General features: G+C 54.1%; 1 protein-coding gene across 1 annotated transcript in view; it reads left to right on the forward strand.

Moving 5' to 3' along the window:
• Positions 1-22,479, forward strand: part of MAP1S (microtubule associated protein 1S) — a 77,789-nt gene that overhangs the window by 19,988 nt on the left and 35,322 nt on the right. Inside the window, exon 2 of the mRNA XM_086946792.1 lies at positions 6,196-6,297. Within this exon, the coding sequence (XP_086802918.1) occupies positions 6,196-6,297 (102 nt within the window). The remainder of the gene's footprint in view (positions 1-6,195; positions 6,298-22,479) is intronic.

A 22,479-nucleotide genomic window follows, 5' to 3' on the forward strand; every position in this document is an offset into this window, starting at 1 on the left:
GGACTTGTTTAGACCCCAGGTCAGCTATGTGTTTGTCCAGGGTGTTGAAACGGACGTCCAACGCCTTGAACCCCGCTCTCATTTCCTGTATCAGGGGGCTCATTGGCCCGTGTCTTCTGCAGATGTGGATGAGTTCTGACCGCCCGTCGCCATGCTGGGAGGTGGGTTCTTGGGCACGTCCGCTGTCTTCTCAAAAGAGAGCTGGCTTTGTTTTAGGTCTTTGCGGCCCATGCCGTATCAGCCAGCCGTGGAGTGTGTGGGGGGGGGGTGCAGTCCTGAAGATGTGTGGTAACGAACCCCAGTAATGTGCAGTGTCCCAAAGTCGGAGTCAAGACAGGAAATTACCCAGCCGGGGCCCACGTGGAGGCAAGGAGCGACGTTTGCGCGGAGGCGGGTGAGTCTCGAGTGGCAGTGCGAGTGGGTATCCACAAGGGCTGTGGACTGTTCCCACTGTGGGCTATTTTGTAGAAGGGTCGCACGCTTATTAGTTTCCCAGCGAGCCGTGTGATCCAGAAATCCACAGCAGTCTGTTTATAGTGAAACGGGATCCCTTTGGTGGGTGCAGAGAGCGCAGTGAGGAAAGCATAAGCAGCAGCGAGGGATAATGCACGATGGGGGGAGGGGGGGCAGTCCCCGGGCAGAGTTCTGTCCAAAGTGCTCAGGGAGGCCAGTATAGTCGTCCGCTACTCACTGCACCTTGCCGCAGCTGTGAAATGGAGGGCCGCCCTCAGTATTCTCGTCTCCCCCTCTGTCACGGCAGCAATCGACACCCCGGGCTGCAGTATGATCTGCCTGGCGGTGTTCCGACGTCTGCCTGTCCCGCCAGTTTTCTCCACTGCTGCGCAGGTTATACGATCCTCGTGGCCACAGGATGTTTCGCCACTATGCTCTGCACTGCTGATCGCTGAGCCGGTAGCTGAAAGGTGTTGCCAGGGTCATTTGCCGGGGCTGCCATCTTGATTTTCGCTGCTGCGCGTCTCGTCTAATATCTCGCTCAGTTTCTCGCTGCGGGCTGGTCAGATCTCAATTTATCAGGTCTCCATCGGCGCTGCATAGTTCCGACGCCTCTCGGATAATTTTGAGCCGCCTATGTGTTCCGGGTAAGTCGGGTGGGCTACAGCATGCTGGAGAGCTTTAGCTCGGCGCGGCCATCACGATCTCTGGCGAAGCCACGCCCCTGCTCTCTATACACTTTGTTAGTGTCTGCCTTCACCGATGATGTCATGTACATCTCTGTGGTGGCCTCGTTACACCCTGCCAGTCTCTTGGGTGGTGCCGCTGGCCTCGTTACGCCCTGCCCGTCTCTTGGGTGGTGCCGCTGGCCTCGTTACATACACCCTGCCCGTCTCTTGGGTGGTGCCGTTGGCCTCGTTACACCCTGCCCGTCTCTTGGGTGGTGCCGCTGGCCTCGTTACATACACCCTGCGCGTCTCTTGGGTGCTGCCACTGGCCTCGTTACATACACCCTGCCCGTCTCTTTGGTGGTGCTGCTGGCCTCGTTACACCCTGCGCGTCTCTTGGGTGGTGCCGCTGGCCTAGTTACATACACCCTGCCCATCTCTTGGGTGCTGCCGCTGGCCTAGTCACATACACCCTGCCCGTCTCTTGGGTGGTGCCGCTGGCCTCGTTACACCCTGCCCGTCTCTTGGGTGGTGCCGCTGGCCTCGTTACACCCTGCCCGTCTCTTGGGTGGTGCCGCTGGCCTAGTCACATACACCCTGCCCGTCTCTTGGGTGGTGCCGTTGGCCTCGTTACACCCTGCCCGTCTCTTGGGTGGTGCCGCTGGCCTAGTCACATACACCCTGCCCGTCTCTTGGGTGGTGCCGTTGGCCTCGTTACACCCTGCCCGTCTCTTGGGTGGTGCCGCTGGCCTCGTTACACCCTGCCCGTCTCTTGGGTGGTGCCGCTGGCCTCGTTACACCCTGCCCGTCTCTTGGGTGGTGCCGCTGGCCTAGTCACATACACCCTGCCCGTCTCTTGGGTGGTGCCGCTGGCCTAGTTACACCCTGCCCGTCTCTTGGGTGGTGCCGCTGGCCTAGTTACACCCTGCCCGTCTCTTGGGTGGTGCCGCTGGCCTAGTTACACCCTGCCCGTCTCTTGGGTGGTGCCGCTGGCCTCGTTACACCCTGCCCGTCTCTCGGTTGGTGCCGCCAGCCTCGTTACACCCTGCCCGTCTTTTGGGAGGTTCCGCCGGCCTCGTTACACCCTGCCCGTCTCTTGGGTGGTGCCGCTGGCCTTTTTACATACACCCTGCCTGTCTCTTGGGTGCTGCCGCTGGCCTCGTTACATGCACCCTGCGCGTCTCTTGGGTGCTGCCGCTGGCCTAGTCACATACACCCTGCCCGTCTCTTGGGTGCTGCCGCTGGCCTCGTTACACCCTGCCCGTCTCTTGGGTGCTGCCGCTGGCCTAGTCACATACACCCTGCCCGTCTCTTGGGTGGTGCCGCTGGCCTCGTTACATACACCCTGCCCGTCTCTTGGGTGCTGCCGCTGGCCTAGTCACCTACACCCTGCCAGTCTCTTGGGTGGTGCCGCTGGCCTCGTTACACCCTGCCCGTCTCCTGGGTGGTGCCGCTGGCCTAGTTACATACACCCTGCCCGTCTCTTGGGTGGTGCCGCTGGCTTTGTTACACCCTGCCCGTCTCTTGGGTGGTGCCGCTGGCCTCGTTACATGCACCCTGCCCGTCTCTGGGTGGCCTCTTTACACCCTGCGCGTCTTTTGGGTGGTGCCGGTGGCCTTTATCTCTTAGCCCCTAATTGTTAGCTTCACTAGATGAGAGTACGACATCTGAAGGTGATGGTATAGTTCTGAGTGCCAGTCACCATGCAGAGAATGTTCCCCCTAGATGGCATACTTTTTGAGGGTAGGTGGCTTGCTGCCAGTCTCCCACTACATTACCCAAATGGCTCGCGTGGTGGTCTGCTTGTGCGCTAAAAACCATCTCCACTCCAGGTTCTCCGTCCTTGTCTGCTTATTTGTGTACAATTCCCAATATCAGACTTGCACGTGACCCCAGACACTGTCACCCTTGACCTGCACAGCCTGTCCCCCTGGCCTGTCTGTGTCTGGCTCCTCGCTGCTGGCTTGCTTTTCAAATTGCACAAATAATAAGAGCTCAGATGAGTGTGTGTAGGCTTTCATCGGAAACATCCCTGCTAGCCTCGGAGGTATTGGGGAAGAGCTGTCGGGTAAGAGAAAGATCTGACCAGGCCACGGCCCCGTCGGTGTGAATCCTGCAGGGGCGCTTCCCAGTGCAGTGCGGCATCTGTCTCCAGGAATATTGGGAACCCCTTTTACACCCACTCCCAGCCAGGATACAAATGACCAGAGACCTGAAGGTTGCTCTTTAGAATGGCTACCTGATGCCCTGCCCTCTTACTGGAAACGCGCCACCCACCCTGTGTGGAGCCTGTGAGTGAAGTCTGCACCCAAGTGTGTGTCTATACTACAATCCCTTATTGTTGTGGGGGCCTGGTGCCACAGGCAGCGTGGCTTGTAAATGCATCCGTCCCTACAAAGCACTTTTGGATCGATTTGCCAAATATTTTAATAATGTGATATAAGGATATTCACATCTCTAGAGAAGGACGAGAGTACTGTAGTTGGCACTAACATTTCTTGCCACTGTAAGATGGTTCTGGGTCCACCAAACCCAAAAAAGCCCTGACGTTCGAAGCTATGTGCAATGCACACCAAAAAAACAAGGCCCCCTCTGGTTTTTATTTTATATAAACATAAGTCATCGACCTGGTTTATGGTGCGCCTGCCTCGTGTGCCACATACCAAAATAGCTCCATCTGAAGCCTTTGGGCTTGGTTTTAGTGATTAACTTTTGTTTTTCAGTGAGTGCATTTTTGTTGTTGTTCGGCCCTGACTGGCCGTGCACCCCTCCACCGTTCTGCCTGGCTTCGGGCTGTGTGCAGCAGGTGTTGGCTGCAGCACATGAACCTGCAGGACTACCTGCAGCGTGGGGTGGCTGCGGGCCCTGCTCTGTGCTTGGGACTTCTCGATCTGCACAAAATCTGATCTTCAGGGGCTTGCGCTGATGATCGTCGTGCAGATCCTGAAGCCGCAGCAGTGCTAGTGAATCCAGCCGCCCCCTCCCTCCGAGGACACCCCGACAGGCATGAACCGGAAATGCCTGTCGGACTTCTGCACACTTGACCCTCCTCCTTTAATCAATCAATCAGTGACACTTATAGAGCGCGCTACATACCCGTGCTCGAACAGCCAGGTCTTCAGCTTCTTCCTGAAGGAGAGGTGGTCTTGGGTCAGGCGCAGGTCGGTCGGGAAGGAGTTCCAGGTCTTGGCGGCCAGGTAGGAGAAGGACCTTCCTCCTGTAGTCGCTCTTCGGATGCGGGGGACGGCTGCGAGGGCGTGGTTGGCTGATCGGAGGTGGCGTTTGGGAGCGTAGAAGTTGATCCGGCTGTTGAGGTAGCTCGGGCCTTGGTCGTGTAGGGCTTTGTGTGCGTGGGCGAGGAGGCGGAAGGTGATTCTTTTGTTGACGGGGAGCCAGTGAAGGTCTCTCAGATGTCCGGTGATGTGGCTGGTTCGTGGGATGTCGAGGATGAGTCTGGCTGAGGCGTTCTGGATCCGCTGGAGTCTCTTCTGGAGCTTGGTGGTGGTACCGGCGTAGAGGGCGTTGCCGTAGTCCAGTCGGCTGGTGACGAGGGCCTGGGTGACGGTCTTCCTGGTCTCGGTGGGGATCCACCGGAAGATCTTCCGTAGCATGCGTAGGATGTTGAAGCACGCCGCGTAGGATGTTGAAGCCCTTCATGGATCGGCACAAAACTTGACATGGCAACAGAAATCCAGTTCTTCTAAACTTATGCAAACATGTGTGCACATCTGTCGCATAGTGCCAAAGGTTGGAAAAGGTTTTTTTTTGTTTTTTTTTACTGTGCCTCCATTCCTGGATCTGCGCCCATTTGAAAATGTAAAGAGGTGTGCGATGTTTGCCAAATGGTGCTAAATTTATAAACCACAAAATTCCATTTAAACTCTAAAGACAATTGAGTGTTAACTCCTTCAAACCCACCCAGAACCTTTTCCAAATGTTAGTATCTCAAACTATTAAACAGATTTACACCAAAGCAAGAAAAGCGCGTGCGCTCAATAAAGTGACCACTTTGTCATAAACTCAGTTGGCAGCATTTTTTTCTGAAAGTGCGAACAAAATTTCTTAGAGCTAAAAGGGGGAGTTTTGTTCCTTGCATGTATGTTTGCTGTCTGTGCCAAGTGAGGGGCAAAGGCCTCACAGATCCACCCGTGAGGTCAGAAGTTCTAAGCAAATGGGGGTAAAATGCATCTTTTCAGTGGAAGGGGTGGCTGATATATACGCCCCTCCCAATGTTAAATGAAAATGTTTTGAATGGGCTTTGCGTTTCTGCCAAGTTGTTCTCTGGGAGTCCTCCGTGCAAGCCATCTGGGATAGTAAGCAAGGTTTCTCAACAAAAGTTTTTTACATTATTGCAGTACCAACCTGCATATGACAGTCGAACACTTAAAACAAAGTGTCCACATAAGTTTATTACTATGTTTATTTCACATAAAATGTTTTCTTGGCCATGTCTGTTGGGTGTGAGGGGCACGTGTATCCCTTGGCATGTATGCTATTTTGCATTCGGGTTTGTGTCCCCGTTGTCTTTTCTTTTAGTGCTTGCCTGGGACACATGCTGTCCTGTGTCTTATGGGGCCTACCGCTTGCCTGTGGAAGTGCTCCTCCTTTTAACTGCTCAAGCGGGCGAGCCCAGATCTTGGCAGGTGTGATGGGGCAGTATGCTCCTCGCACCTGAGGTTGTCTGCACCACTCCAAGGCTTAAGACTGCCACAATCTTTTTAAGAGCTTACAAATTGTAGCAGTTACATGCTGAGTGCTGGCGCCTGGAGCTGCTCACCACCACCTTTTTAATGTACTGGGTTTCCCTGTCCAAGACGCACATTTCCAGGATCTCCTCTAGGCGCTTCTGACTCATGATTGTGACTTGGCGCTGGGACAGACCTCATGATTGTGACTTGGCGCTATGATTCCAGCAGGGGACAAGGAACCGCTGATGGTGCAGACATGTGGAGTATTCTGTAGGAAGGTTATGAGGCGGCGAGAATGAAATGTGAAAGCTAGGTACTCTGTGAAAGGAGCCGCTTCTCAGCCCTGGTTTAACTTTGCTTTTTGTTGTCTCCCTCTCTAAACTCAGGGATCCAGTCTTGGGATGTTGACCACGTGACCTGCGGCCTAGATGAGCAGCTCAAATTGTTTGTGTCGAGGCATTCTGCGACCTTCTCCATGGCCGAGAAAGGTAAGCCCTGAGCAGTGAGACTCCGCCGCGTCGGGTGGATATTACTTGGGTTTGGTTTGAGCTGAAACAATACTTTGGGGGGTGTGAAGCTTTCATCAAGGGTAGAGCAGTTCTTCTTCCCTGGTACCAAGTGCACACCCCCTCGGGTTTGAGCTCCATTACCAGGCCACAGGTATAGATTTGGGCCCAGATGGGTGGGCAGAGCTTGGCCTCTCGGGCCTTCTGCTCTTTGATTGCGCCCGCTTCTTCAACAAAGTTGTGGCTCCCACTTTGTGCACCGTCACAAGGTTTAGAAGTTGTGCCTTCCTACAGTATTCAGTGTGACGGATCTCCTCTGGACTGACCACAGCTGCGTTCACTTCACCTACAACAAGCCGAAACCCACCAACCACCTCCAACCAACTCTGCAAAGAAACTGGAACAAAATCACCACCGACCAGATCTCCTCATCGCTCCTTCTAAACACCCCAACCCACTCCTCGGACCCAAACCTAGCCGCAGCCAACTTCACCCTATGGTTATCCAACACCGCCGACACCTTAGCACCACTGAAAAAACGTCAAAGCAAACCTGGCAACAAGAAAGCCTCATGGTTCAACGATGACCTCAAGAAGTCCAAAAAACTCTGCCGCACCCTTGAAAAAGCGTGGAAAAAAGACCCAACCACCAGCACCAAGGACGCCTTCAAAAACGCCACCCGCACTCACCACCAACTAATCCGAAAGGCCAAGAAAACAGCATTCAAGGATCGACTTGACGACAACCCCCACAACAGCAAGGAACTATTCAACATCGTCAAGGAGTTTTCCAATCCCTCGGCCAACTCCAACGACATCACCCCCTCTCAAGCCCTCTGCGACTCCCTAGCCTCATTCTTCCACAACAAGATTGCAGACATCCACAACAGCTTCGACAACCAACCCGGAGCCCAACCCACCCAACCACTTGCTGAACACTCTCCCCCCGCGAACACCCTTAACTACTGGAACCCAATCTCCACTGAGGACACCATCCGCCTGATGAACTCCATCCACTCAGGATCCCCCACAGATCCATGCCCTCAGCACATCTTCAACAAGGCAGACTCCGTCATAGCACCGCACCTTCGAGACGTCGTCAACTGCTCCTTCAACTCCGCCACCTTTCCGGAAAATTGGAAACACGCTGAACTCACCGCCCTTCTGAAAAAACCCACAGCGGACCCCACCGAACTCAAAAATTACCGCACCATCTCGCTCCTTCCATTCCCGGCCAAAGTCATCGAGAAAGCTGTCAACAACCAGCTCGCCGCTTTCCTCGAAGCCAACAAATCCCTCGACTCCTCACAATCTGACTTCCGAGCAAAACACAGCACTGAGACCGCCCTCATCGCAGCAACAGACGACATTCGAACTCTACTAGACAACGGAGACACAGTCGCCCTCATCCTCCTCGACCTCTCTGCAGCATTCGACAGTTTGCCACAGCACCCTTTTACAACGCCTCAACAACATCGGAATACATGGAAAAGCACTTGAATGGATCACCTCGTTCCTCACCGGAAGAACCCAGAGAGTCCGCCTTCCACCATTCAAGTCCGTGGCCACCGAAGTCATCTGTGGCGTACCACAAGGATCCTCTCTCAGCCCCACCCTCTTCAACGTATACATGAGCCCCCTTGCGACCATCGCCCGCCAACACGACCTCAACATCATCTCTTACGCAGATGACACTCAACTGATCCTTTCTCTCACCAAGGACCCCAGCACCGCCAAAAATAACCTACACGAAGGAATGAAAGAAGTTGCTGAATGGTTGAAACACAGCCGCCTGAAACTGAACTCAGATAAAACAGAAGTCCTCATCCTAGGTACATCCCCTTCTGCATGGGACGACTCTTGGTGGCCGGAAGCCCTTGGAAAAGCACCCATCCCGACAGACCACGCACGGAACCTAGGCGTCATCCTGGATTCCTCACTTTCAATGAACAGACAAGTCAGCGCCGTATCCTCATCCTGCTTCAACATTCTTCGCATGCTCAAAAAAACATTTCGCTGGATCCCCACCGAAACCAGGAAAACAGTCACCCATGCTCTGGTCACAAGCCGACTGGACTACGGCAACACCCTCTACGCAGGCACTACCGCTAAACTCCAAAAGAAACTACAACGAATCCAAAACGCCTCAGCCAGAATCATATTAGACATCCCACGCAACGAACACATCTCTGGTCACCTGAAAGACCTCCACTGGCTACCCGTCAATAAAAGAATAACTTTCCGACTGCTAACCCACGCACACAAATCACTCTACGACATCGGACCAGAATGCCTCAACTCAAGACTGTCCTTCTACACCCCCTCCCGCCAATTACGCTCCTCCAGCCAAGCCCTCGCCACTGTACCTCGCATCAACAAGACCACCATGGGAGGCAGATCCTTCTCTTACCTGGCTGCTAAAACATGGAACTCACTCCCCACTCACCTGCGCCTTACCCAAAACCACCTAGCTTTCAGAAAGCAACTTAAAACGTGGATATTTGACATGTAATCCTCCCCCCCCCCCCCCCCCTCCCCCCTTAGCGCCTTGAGACCCTCTGGGTATGTAGTGCGCTATATAAATTATCTGACTTGACTTGACTTTCATTAGTTCCTTGCTTGCAGCTTTGGAAAACCCTCACATCTAGAATATAATTTTTTTTATTAATCTAGTAGGACAACTTTGAATATCTGAACACTGTTGCTCAAAAGGTACATTCCTGTGATTCCCTCACTCTGCCGAAAAAGCGTACGTTAGTGCTACACGGTGTATTTTAGCGAGCTTTTGGTAGATTAGTTATGGTGGCTGAGTAGGGGTCCCTTTTATTGGTAAAAAATGTTTCTGTAACATGGCTATTGGGTGTTGTTTTTATTGTGTATTTTTGTTTAGTTGTAAATGTTACCGATCAATTCTTTAATTGCCATGTCTGTGTCGCATCAATCCATCAATATGCGCCTGTCTTTGTGCCCTCAGGCAAATGTGACTTTCAAAGTATTTCCTGTTACTGTTTGTACTGGTTACTTTTTATGGTCTATACTGACCGAAATAAAGTTTGTTGGAATGGAATGCCTAATAAAATATGCTTAAAAAAATCCGTTCTGAATAGTGAGGTTTCCATTTCATCACAGGCTACTGTAGATTCTTCCTTCATTACTCCCTTGTTGTGGCCTAGATTTTTTGTGTGCTTCAGGATGGAATTCCCGTTGGAATTTTTTGCACAGAAAAAAACATGTAAAACGAAAGCAGAACAAATGTAATGCATACGCGGTTGTTGACTTGTGAATGAATGAATGAATGAATGAATGAATAATGGACTTATAAAGCGCGAACTTAGCCCATGGGATAGAGGCCCTGCGGATAGAGGTCGTGATCAGGGGTGTCCATAGATAGAGGGGCTACAGATGCATATTGGTTCAGAGCCAGGTCTTTCTTTGGCATTCCGGAATAAGGAATGTGTTTCCAGACTCGAAATCGAGAGAGGAAGGCCGTTCCACAAATTAACCGCAGCCAGCGAGTTGGAACCCCCATTTCGCTTTCCTGAATCGAGGCACAATCGCCAGATTCTTGCTGGAAGATCTCCGAAACAGTCTTTTAATTCCTTCGGATCCCATTTTGTGAAAGGCCTTGTGCACCAAAAACAAGACTTTAAAACACAATTCTTCGACCCAAAGGAAGCCTCCTGATGGTTGCTGCAACAGAGAGGAATAGATGTGTGGACATGTCTTCCGGGATAGCGTAATACAATTACCCCCGGAGTTCGTCTGATCAGCACTGGGGGGGGGGGAATTATTGTGAATATACGGCGCCCATTGCCTTGGCGACGGAGCACGGGAGAGTGTGTTGCACCGACCGCCTCCTAACCCTCCACATCTTGTATTTCCCAGGGGTCGGGCTGGGCCCCCTCACCGGCCTTGCTTCCAGAGGTCGGGGTGGGCGGGCCCTCCCCTCACTGGCCTTGCTCCCACGGGTCGGGGTGGGCGGGCCCTCCCCTCACTGGCCTTGCTCCCAGGGGTCGGGTGGGCCTCCCCTCGCTGGCCTGCTCGTGGGGCGAGGTGTCCCGCCTCGTGCCCAATGGGTTCAGTGGCTGGCCTTCAGTGGTAGGAGGGAGCGGCGTTAGCTGGCATCGAGTGAGGGGCTGTAGGAGGCTGTGAAGGCCTCACGGGGTTACTCTACCCCCGATCCTTCGTTCTGTGCAGGGAGCAGTGTCCAGTGACTCCTCACCGTGCACTCGACCCAGAGTCCTCTGCCCTGCTGTCCTCGGGCGCTCTATTCCTAGCCCAGCCCTCAGCTGCTGTCTCGCCGCAGCTGCCGCTGCTCTGTCTCATGTCCTCCCACTCGGCCTCGACCACACAGGGTGCGTTCGTACTGCCACCTGCTAGGGCCTGCCGACAACCCATGAGCGATTTGTGTCCCGCGTGGGTGGAAGTGAACCCGCGCCCCCTGCTTCATGCTTGTGTTGCTGATGGGGGGGGGGGGGGGGGGGGTGATGCTGGTACCCATGTGTTGAACCCTCTGATCTGGGCATCCCCTGGCCTTCCGTGTGAAGCTAAAAAGCCGTGCTTCACCTTTGTGGTCACGAAAAGAGGTGCGGGACCCGCCTGGGGGTGGGCGTTGCTTTCGAACACTGTGGGTGGGCGTGCCTTCGCCCTGTCCCACCTCCTGAGGTCCTTAGAGAGGAGCCCCATGGATTCAGAGCCCCCTGCCCCTCCTGCAGTGAGGGAGCGAAAGGGCTGGTCCCAGAGAGGCCAGGGGCTTGGAAGGGGGCGGGTGCGCTGAACACCTTTTAACCAGGTTCAGCTGGGGCTCTGCAGAGGTGCAGTGATGCATCGCTGTCCGGCATGGCCTTTTACTCTGCTGTGTCGTCGGGGTCTCCTGCTGGGAGCCGGTCCCTGTTCCCGCTTCAGAGTGGGGGCGGCACTCGCAGCCTGGTCCTTGTATCTTCTATCATCAGGCTTGAGCATTAATATAATCCTTAGACCGTGGGTGTCCAGCGTAGGTCCAAGGGGGCAGACCGTGCCGCATTCTCCACTGCTAATCAGCGAGTATGTAAATAACTTTCAGTCTGATTCGTGGTAGGTAAATACCCTTTACGTGGACACGGGGAGCCTCTGGCACAGATACTGCCCCCTGCTCCTGTGGTGGACACTGCTGGCATCAAGCGGCCACAGGCGCGTTATTTCACTTGAAATATTCAGGATTTTTGTGTTAAAGATCAATTTGAGGCACAGGGGTGGAGATGTAAGGACACATGACACCTATTTTATTTTATTTTATTATGGAGTTTTGTATAGCGCGAACAAGACCCGTGGGTATCAGAGCGCTTAACATAAGAGAGGAAAGAGTGTTAACATATATATAAACAGTTAGCGAGCAACCGCTGTGAGGTAGATGATATATATAGTCGTAACACCTGTGAACGTTGGCGTACATAACTAAGCTATGACAAAATTACTAACAAAAGCATGTGTATATAACAGATATGACAAAAATTACTAACAAGAGCATGTATATATAACAGATATGAGGTAGCTCGGTATATGTTCATGAGAGAAGCTGTTCTCCTGTTCACTCAAAGTAACCATTACTAATGGCCTTTCAGTTGTTCTCATATCATATCATAGGATACGTATTCCATTATAGAATTGCCTATGTCTCCCTTCCTAATGACGTACATGATCAATACTAGGCAGTAGTAAATCCGAACCAAGAACAGTGTTCTAGGTAATGTATCTCTTCATCAGCAGGCTCTTCACTTCCCGCTTGAATGTTACCAGATTCTGGATCTTCCTGATGTTTGGAGGGAGTGAGTTCCAAATTCTGGGGGCAGCTCCTGAGAACGCTCTGTCATAGGTTTTTTTCTTTCGGAAGAAGGCTGGCCGTAGAAGCAACTCCTTGGCACTCCTAGCTGGTCTGTTGCCCCCGGACAACTGAATTTTCTTGGCTAGATATCTTGGGGTGTTCTTATGTAGTGCTTTGTGTGTGATGCAAGCTATCTTTATTTGGATTCTTGCTTCATACGATAGCCAGTTTAATACTTTCAGGTGCGGGGATATATGATCATATTTCCTGGTTCCGGTGATAAGTCTTGCCGCAGCGTTAAGGCAGGCTTTCAGTGGTGCAGTGGACGCTTTAGGTAATCCCGCCAAGGTAGTGCAACCATATTCAATCCTTGAGATAACTAAGGATTGGATTGCCACTTTGAGGTCAGACTCTGTGATGTATGGTTTCAATTTTCTTAAGTAGTTCAAGTGAAAGCGGGCACTTTTCGCCATTGAGTTAATGTGGGCTTTCATGTCTAGATTCTCGTCTAGGGTGATTCCTAGAGATTTAGCTGAGTTGACAAGGGTTGGGGTGCAGTTTAGTGCAGTCACGACTTTCGTCCAATCCTTTATTTCTGTATGGCTCTTTGGTGGAGAAATTAGTAAGAACTCTGTTTTATGTGCATTCAGCTTCAGGTGGTTTGTGGTTAACCATTGAAGTGCCATTTTTAGTGTCTCATTCATTAATTCCAAATCTTTTAGGGATGCGATCTTTAAGTATATTTGCGTGTCGTCAGCATACATGTGATAGGATATTTGAGATTTTTGGAGAATTTCTGTGAGTGGTTCGACGTATAGGTTAAACAGATCAGGGGATAGTGTCGAACCTTGAGGGACTCCAATTGAGATAGGGCACGGAGGTGAAGTAGATCTGTGAGTGAGGTCAGCCTGTCATGTCAGTAGGCTTCTCCAGATGTTTGAGGGGGCTCGCTCGGCAGTGCGGTGAGCGCTTGCACCTGTCGTGGTTTTACCCAAATCTTAGACCGAGGCGACGGATTTCTGGAGTTTGTGGATGATTGCGGCGGGCACTATTGGTGCCGGCTGGTGGATGCGGGCTGCCTGGACTGCAAGACGGCGACCGCAGAGGTAGCGGGCAGCAGGGGCCTGGTTAGGATGAACTGCCCCGCGTGCAGTATATGAAAGCGACCTGCCGAGACCTCCTGTGGGGGTGAGCGGGGGCGCAGGGGAGAGCCACCGGCCGTGGAGCGGCCATCCTGCTGGGCCGGCCGGAGCTGCGCTGAGAGTGCGGGAAAGATCCCGGTGGCCTGCTGTGCTTGCGCTGCGAGAGGAGACCCGCAGGAACAGCACTTCCCTGCCGGAGACCCATGCGGGTTCTGAAGTGCGGCGGACAACGCGGGAGTCCAGAGCGGGGAGTGGGGATGTGGCCCGGTCTGCGCCCGCGGCTGTGGAGATGGGTGCGGGCTCGGGCGTAAGGCTGCCGCCTAAAGTTGCTGGCACGCGGGAACGGCGCGAAGGGCCCTGCGGCCTGCAGGGGAGGACTGCACCAAACAGCATATTTATTAGATGACTTTTCGGCAGTCCCGAAACTCCGGGATATGCCGAGAAAAGCGCTGATTAAACTTTAATTGGGGCACAAAATTGAGTGAAGCGCTGTTAAAACTTTAATTGATACAAAAGGGGATGGACGGAGCGTTTGAGCAAATCAAACACTCACCCCCAGTCTACTGATCTGGGTTTAATCCATCACCATTCTTTAGCTCACTCAGCCACCCCAGTTCAGACATGGCCATATGCAAATCAGTCTGACCCTGTGCCTCATGGAAGCAGTCCAACCCGAACTGCCAAGCCATGCCTTCCCTGGACGTTTCTGGCATTCCAGCCGTCTTCAGCCCGGCTTGCTTGAATCCAGTGGCAAAGTGAGCAAGGGACTCGCGTCTGGGCATACCCTGCCAACTTAGGGCGAACAAAGCGATACAAAAGGGGATGATGGACAGAGCGTTTGGGCAAATCGAACACTCACCCCCAGTCTACTGATCTGGGTTTAATCCATCACCATTTTTTGCACTTTTTTGGGGGTCTCAGTGACCCCCCTGCACCCACAGTGATGCACGGAGCAGCCTTACCTGCCTTGCTTTGGACTAGGCTTTCCGCCCACCTCTTCTGTCCTTCACCTGGGTTTACGCATACTATGCATAGCTGTGCAGCGGACAGTGCCTCCAAGCGCACCTTTTTCAGTGATCTGTTTCAAATGCTGGCGCTCTGCTTGAATCCCAGGCCCCAGGCCTTTCATGCAGACGGGCCGTGTGCAACACATTCTCTTGTTCTGCAGCAGCTTCTAGAATGTGTATAACACACTCTGCAAGTGGGTGTTGTGTGGTGAATCTGACTGCGAAAGGACTAAGTTGTGAGGGGCCTTAAAAAACAGAACGCTTTGCATGCATTGGGGTTTGTGAATCGTGATGAATCGAGGTGACTTGCTCACGTGGGAAACAAATACAGTGGCCTGATAAATCTGTTATTGCATTTTTTTGTGTGGGTCTTTATTAAATATTTTTATAGAACTGCTTCGGGTGTGGACCTGTGTTGCTTTGAAGACCTTGTCTGGCGACCAGTCGTGTGAACCCCCCTCTTACACCCCCCAACCATCTTTGTCCACCCCCATCTTCCTGTAATCTTATTCTGAGCTGTGCCTGTGTTCTGGAACTTTTCACTTCTGAAGCACTTTAAACCCCCACCACTAAAGAGCAACCTTCGGGTACCGACTCGCTCACCTTGCCGGCCCCAGCTACTGTCGCAAGTCATGGCGAAGAGGGTACTGGACAGATGTCCCTGGCTATGGAGTCCATCCCACTGCTGCTGATTGGATTTTGGGGCGCCTTAATAGCTTCTGCTATTTACAAATGTTCAAAGAAGCATATGTGTAAATTTGTCTTGACCTGGGTGTCTTTGCACCAATCATTGAGTTTGGCAGTGCACGCCATGCCTGGAGCTCCGTGTGATCAGCCGGACTGTAGCCAGTGAAAGATACGGCACAAGCTACAATGTGGAGCAGAAAGATCAATGGATGGAGCACCTTCACATCAGATGGGTAACTACCCAGAGCAGAGACGTACATGGGCGAAGCACCTTCACATCAGATGGGTTACTACCCAGAGCAGAGACGTACATGGGCGAAGCACCTTCACATCAGATGGGTTACTACCCAGAGCAGAGACGTACATGGGCGAAGCACCTTCACATCAGATGGGTTACTACCCAGAGCAGAGACGTACATGGCCGAAGCACCTTCACATCAGATGGGTTCCTACCCAGAGCAGAGACGTACATGGGCGAAGCACCTTCACATCAGATGGGTAACTACATGGAGCAGAGACGTACATGGGCGAAGCACCTTCACATCAGATGGGTTACTACCGAGAGCAGAGACGTACATGGGTGAAGCACCTTCACATCAGATGGGTTACTACCCAGAGCAGAGACGTACATGGGTGAAGCACCTTCACATCAGATGGGTTACTACCCAGAGCAGAGACTTACATGGGCGAAGCACCTTCACATCAGATGGGTTACTACATGGAGCAGAGACGTACATGGGCGAAGCACCTTCACATCAGATGGGTTACTACCCAGAGCAGAGACGTACATGGGTGAAGCACCTTCACATCAGATGGGTTACTACCCAGAGCAGAGACGTACATGGCCGAAGCACCTTCACATCAGATGGGTTACTACCCAGAGCAGAGACGTACATGGGCGAAGCACCTTCACATCAGATGGGTTACTACCCAGAGCAGAGACGTACATGGCCGAAGCACCTTCACATCAGATGGGTTACTACCCAAAGCAGAGACGTACATGGGCGAAGCACCTTCACATCAGATGGGTTACTACATGGAGCAGAGACGAACATGGGCGAAGCACCTTCACATCAGATGGGTTACTACATGGAGCAGAGACGTACATGGGCGAAGCACCTTCACATCAGATGGGTTACTACCCAGAGCAGAGACGTACATGGGTGAAGCACCTTCACATCAGATGGGTTACTACCCAGAGCAGGAACGTACATGGGTGAAGCACTTTCGGGTTGCTGTGACTGCGCACAACACTAGATTCTACACTCATTCATTTCACAAACTGTCACCGGTAAGTAACAAACACTGACACCAGATGTACGACCGATTATACAATTATAATGTGTTCACTTTATGTTTAAAAAAGATCAAAAGAATATAAACATTCCTATATAATCGTATCTATACAAATAAACATATTTTTGGTACTTTCTTAAATGTGAATGTCCACATATTATTTCTGTATATTCATAGGTCCACTCAGTAATTGTATTTCCTTAATGTTTAAAAAAACTAGAAGTACGACTGTTCGGTCCTTGTCGTGCCAGTTCCTGGTGGGCGCTGTTCATTGTGGCCCCATCGCGACAGGGACTTCCACAGGGATGTGTCCCCGCAGAAGTCGCAGCGGAGGCCCGGAAGCTGCTCTCCGGTTCCAGGGGCAGCGCGTGCGTCAATCAAGGGAATACTCGAGGAATCCACAGATGACTGCAGCGCCGAAGGACCCCTGATCCGAGCAGGACCTGTAGGGACCCCTGATCCGAGCAGGACCTGTAGGGACCCTTGATCCGAGCAGGGCCAGGACCTGTAGGGACCCTTGATCCGAGCAGGGCCAGGACCTGTAGGGACCCCTGATCCGTAGGGATCCCATGTCAGTCCGCTTCCCTCGGCTTTGGCCGGTGCCTTCGGAAGTGCTTTGCTGGACATCCTGTCCCGAGCCTCGGGCTGTGGTTCCCCTTCCTGTCCGTGTCCAGCTGCCCTCGGGTCACTACGCACATTCCCCGTCCGCCCGCTGCAGAGGGAGAGCCCCGCAGCCCGCTGTGCCCCGGATTCATACCCGCCGAGGCGCCTCTGGTGCCCCCGGTGCCCCCTCCGCCGCTGTGACCGGCGGTTCTTTATCCTGCAGCCGGGTCGGGCGTGAATCAGGCGCCTTGTCTTCTGCTACTTTCTCGGCGGGGTTCCGGAGGTGAAGGCCAACAGGCTGCCTGTGTAAGTGCGCTCCGGCCTCTCCTTGGGGCAGGGGTCTGCGAGAGGGGGCGTCCAGCCAGCGGTGCGCCGCAGAGACCTTCGATCACCTTTTGGTGCTCTGCTGGCTGAGGCACCAGACCCCGGAGGCTTGGCCCCGATGCTTTGACCGCTAACTGGGACCCCAGACTAGAAGCCTGCACGCTCTCTGCTCTGATTTGGCTTCCTTTGACGCGGGGCCTTTGCTGATTCACAGCACCAGTTCCTGACCCCCCCGCAGCGTATCTGCCTGTCCCTCACTTCCCTTTCGAGTACTGCGCGGTCCTGTGGTTTCCGGACCGGCTTTTTTTTTCTTTCTCTTTTGCCTTTTCCAGACACTGGAGAAAGATGGATGCCACCTTGTTCGGTGTCCTGCCCTGGAGTCAGCGCTAGAAAGTGGCTTTCAAGGCATTTCTCAACCTAGGATGTGAACATTTTGTGTTCATGTCTTCCTCTTTGGATGCAGCGCGAGCAGGTGACTCCGGAGTGGCTTGTAGCTTCCAAGAAGCTTTCAGTGTTTGTAGGACCTTTGTACTCTCTCTTGGCAGGGAAGGGCCGGCGATGTCTGGGGTGAGTTGGGGCAGTAGTGCCAGCTGATGCTCTTGGGTGGTGGTTGGCGATGTGAGTTGGGGCAGTAGTGCCAGCTGATGGTCTTGGGTGGTGGTTGGCGATGTGCGTTGGGGCAGTAGTGCCAGCTGATGCTCTTGGGTGGTGGTTGGCGGTGTGCGTTGGGGCAGTAGTGCCAGCTGATGCTCTTGGGTGGTGGTTGGCGATGTGCGCGGGGTGCGTTGGGGCAGTAGTGCCAGCTGATGCTCTTGGGTGGTGTTCGGCGATGTGTGAGTTGGGGCAGTAGTGCCAGCTGATGCTCTTGGGTGGTGGTTGGCGGTGTGCGTTGGGGCAGTAGTGCCAGCTGATGCTCTTGGGTGGTGGTTGGCGGTGTGCGTTGGGGCAGTAGTGCCAGCTGATGCTCTTGGGTGGTGGTTGGCGATGTGCGCGGGGTGCGTTGGGGCAGTAGTGCCAGCTGATGCTCTTGTGTGGTGTTCGGCGATGTGTGAGTTGGGGCAGTAGTGCCAGCTGATGGTCTTGGGTGGTGGTTGGCGATGTGCGCAGGGTGCGTTGGGGCAGTAGTGCCAGCTGATGCTCTTGGGTGGTGTTCGGCGGGGTGCGTTGGGGCAGTAGTGCCAGCTGATGCTCTTGGGTGGTGGTTGGCGATGTGAGTTGGGGCAGTAGTGCCAGCTGATGCTCTTGGGTGGTGGTTGGCGATGTGTGAGTTGAGGCAGTAGTGCCAGCTGATGCTCTTGGGTGGTGGTTGGCGATGTGTGAGTTGAGGCAGTAGTGCCAGCTGATGGTCTTGGGTGGTGGTTGGCGATGTGCGTTGGGGCAGTAGTGCCAGCTGATGCTCTTGGGTGGTGGTTGGCGGTGTGCGTTGGGGCAGTAGTGCCAGATGATGCTCTTGGGTGGTGGTTGGCGGTGTGAGTTGGGGCAGTAGTGCCAGCTGATGGTCTTGGGTGGTGGTTGGCGATGTGCGCAGGGTGCGTTGGGGCAGTCGTTCCAGCTGATGGTCTTGGGTGGTGGTTGGCGGTGTGCGTTGGGGCAGTAGTGCCAGCTGATGCTCTTGGGTGGTGGTTGGCGATGTGAGTTGGGGCAGTAGTGCCAGCTGATGCTCTTGGGTGGTGTTCGGCGATGTGTGAGTTGGGGCAGTAGTGCCAGCTGATGCTCTTGGGTGGTGGTTACGATGTGAGTTGGGGCAGTAGTGCCAGCTGATGGTCTTGGGTGGTGGTTGGCGATGTGCGCAGGGTGCGTTGGGGCAGTCGTGCCAGCTGATGGTCTTGGGTGGTGGTTGGCGATGTGCGCAGGGTGCGTTGGGGCAGTCGTTCCAGCTGATGGTCTTGGGTGGTGGTTGGCGATGTGCGCAGGGTGCGTTGGGGCAGTAGTGCCAGCTGATGGTCGTGGTTGGCGGTGTGCGTTGGGGCAGTCGTTCCAGCTGATGGTCTTGGGTGGTGGTTGGCGGTGTGCGTTGGGGCAGTAGTGCCAGCTGATGGTCTTGGGTGGTGGTTGGCGGTGTGCGTTGGGGCAGTAGTGCCAGCTGATGGTCTTGGGTGGTGGTTGGCGGTGTGCGTTGGGGCAGTAGTGCCAGCTGATGCTCTTGGGTGGTGGTTGGCGGTGTGAGTTGGGGCAGTAGTGCCAGCTGATGGTCTTGGGTGGTGGTTGGCGGTGTGCGTTGGGGCAGTAGTGCCAGATGATGCTCTTGGGTGGTGGTTGGCGGTGTGCGTTGGGGCAGTAGTGCCAGCTGATGGTCTTGGGTGGTGGTTGGCGGTGTGCGTTGGGGCAGTAGTGCCAGCTGATGCTCTTGGGTGGTGGTTGGCGGTGTGCGTTGGGGCAGTAGTGCCATCTGATGCTCTTGGGTGGTGGTTAGCGGTGTGCGTTGGGGCAGTAGTGCCAGCTGATGCTCTTGGGTGGTGGTTGGCGATGTGCGCAGGGTGCGTTGGGGCAGTCGTGCCAGCTGATGCTCTTGGGTGGTGGTTGGCGGTGTGCGTTGGGGCAGTAGTGCCAGCTGATGCTCTTGGGTGGTGGTTGGCGGTGTGCGTTGGGGCAGTAGTGCCAGCTGATGGTCTTGGGTGGTGGTTGGCGATGTGCGCAGGGTGCGTTGGGGCAGTCGTGCCAGCTGATGCTCTTGGGTGGTGTTCGGCGGGGTGCGTTGGGGCAGTAGTGCCAGCTGACGCTCTTGGGTGGTGTTCGGCGGGGTGCGTTGGGGCAGTAGTGCCAGCTGATGCTCTTGGGTGGTGGTTGGCGGTGTGCGTTGGGGCAGTAGTGCCAGCTGATGCTCTTGGGTGGTGGTTGGCGGTGTGCGTTGGGGCAGTCGTGCCAGCTGATGCTCTTGGGTGGTGGTTGGCGGGGTGCGTTTGGGCAGTCGTGCCAGCTGATGGTCTTGGGTGGTGGTTGGCGGTGTGCGTTGGGGCAGTAGTGCCAGCTGATGCTCTTGGGTGGTGGTTGGCGGTGTGCGTTGGGGCAGTAGTGCCAGCTGATGCTCTTGGGTGGTGGTTGGCGGGGTGCGTTTAGGCAGTCGTGCCAGCTGATGCTCTTGGGTGGTGTTCGGCAGGGTGCGTTGGGGCAGTAGTGCCAGCTGATGCTGTTGGGTGGTGTTCGGCAGGGTGCGTTGGGGCAGTAGTGCCAGCTGATGCTCTTGGGTGGTGTTCGGCGGGGTGCGTTGGGGCAGTAGTGCCAGCTGATGCTCTTGGGTGGTGTTCGGCGGGGTGCGTTGGGGCAGCAGTGCCAGCTGATGCTCTTGGGTGGTGTTCGGGCGTTGCCTTGGTTTACTGCTGATGCAGTCACTGTTGATGGGTTGGAGAGACCCATGTTGATCCATGTTCCTACTGTCTGCAAAGGCTTGTCGGGTCAGTCAGTGGTTCGCTGCAGCCTCCACTGCCGGTGCTCTGCTTGCAGAAGCTTGTTGCCGCCTCTGTACTAGAAGGCCTCACTAGTACCTTCTGGGAGCAAGCTCGAGCACAGCACTCCTCCCTGCAGTGCTGCTTGCGCAGTAAGGCGCTATGCTGCAAAGTACTTGGAGTCTCACGGCTGAGGTTCGCCCAGTGGGGTGAACATGTTCACTTGACCTGCTTTATAAAAGTACCTTGGAACGCCTGATAATTTTACACTATGAATGGAGGCTGTGAACAAAGGCTGAACAATGAGTCCTGCATGGTGCTAGAATTGTTGTGCTTTTGGGATATCCGCCGACTACCTTTAATTTCGGCGTCGGGTGCGCTCGGGGTGGACTGCCCGTACTGGGCTTAGACCTGGTCCGCAAAGCGAGGGCTCCAGGAGTCTGAAGAGTCCATTTATGATTAAGATTTTGTTTTTGGGGAGCGCAGTAGTGACCAGGTCCTGATCCGGGTCTTCTTGCTTCCAGCCGGAACTGAAATGTGTGGTTGGGGTCCATTTTTGGTTTTGCGCCGTGATACTAAATCTGCGCAATAAAATGATGGTATCCAAACTTCAAAAACCCTCTTGAACAACTTCCGCCAGTGGACCTGTAACCTAAAACCTGAGGCAAAGGGGACCCTTCCTACTTACCCGAACACCTCCTCCAGAGTTACTGGAAAGGAATAAAAGGCATCCTCCTAGCCAGGGACAGTTTAAATTTAGGCGGGTCTTGCACTTTAAACACTCCAAGAGTATCCTGCAGGCCTTCGCCCATTGTAATATTGATGTCTTTGTTTTGCTTCTGTAAAGCATGACTAGAAAGTCCAGAGCTCCTGGCAGGCTGCAGGCTAGCTTCTGTTGTCTGGGCCTTACTTGTCTTTCTAGTCATTAGCCTGTACCTCCATATGCTGCGCAGTATGGCTTCCCCTTCTTGGGCAGGTGGCAGGCAATCCTGCACTGGGCAGTATGGCTTCCCCTTCTTGGGCAGGTTGCAGGCAATCCTGCACTGGGCAGTATGGCTTCCCCTTCTTGGGCAGGTTGCAGGCAATCCTGCACTGGGCAGTATGGCTTCCCCTTCTTGGGCAGGTTGCAGGCAATCCTGCACTGGGCAGTATGGCTTCCCCTTCTTGGGCAGGTTGCAGGCAATCCTGCACTGGGCAGTATGGCTTCCCCTTCTTTCGCAGGTTGCAGGCAATCCTGCACTGGGCAGTATTGCTTCCCCTTCTTGGGCAGGTTGCAGGCAATCCTGCACTGGGCAGTATGGCTTCCCCTTCTTTCGCAGGTTGCAGGCAATCCTGCACTGGGCTGTATGGCTTCCCCTTCTTTCGCAGGTTGCAGGCAATCCTGCACTGGGCAGTATGGCTTCCCCTTCTTGGGCAGGTTGCAGGCAATCCTGCACTGGGCAGTATGGCTTCCCCTTCTTGGGCAGGTTGCAGGCAATCCTGCACTGGGCAGTATGGCTTCCCCTTCTTGGGCAGGTTGCAGGCAATCCTGCACTGGGCAGTATGGCTTCCCCTTCTTGGGCAGGTTGCAGGCAATCCTGCACTGGGCAGTATTGCTTCCCCTTCTTGGGCAGGTTGCAGGCAATCCTGCACTGGGCAGTATGGCTTCCCCTTCTTTCGCAGGTTGCAGGCAATCCTGCACTGGGCAGTATGGCTTCCCCTTCTTTCGCAGGTTGCAGGCAATCCTGCACTGGGCAGTATGGCTTCCCCTTCTTGGGCAGGTTGCAGGCAATCCTCTGCTGTCTAGTATGGCTTCCCCTTCTTGGGCAGGTTGCAGGCAATCCTACACTGGGCAGTATGGCTTCCCCTTCTTGGGCAGGTTGCAGGCAATCCTGCACTGGGCTGTATGGCTTCCCCTTCTTGGGCAGGTTGCAGGCAATCCTG

This window comes from Lissotriton vulgaris, chromosome 12 (genome assembly GCF_964263255.1).
Source record: "Lissotriton vulgaris chromosome 12, aLisVul1.2, whole genome shotgun sequence".
NCBI classification, from domain to species: domain Eukaryota; kingdom Metazoa; phylum Chordata; class Amphibia; order Caudata; family Salamandridae; genus Lissotriton; species Lissotriton vulgaris.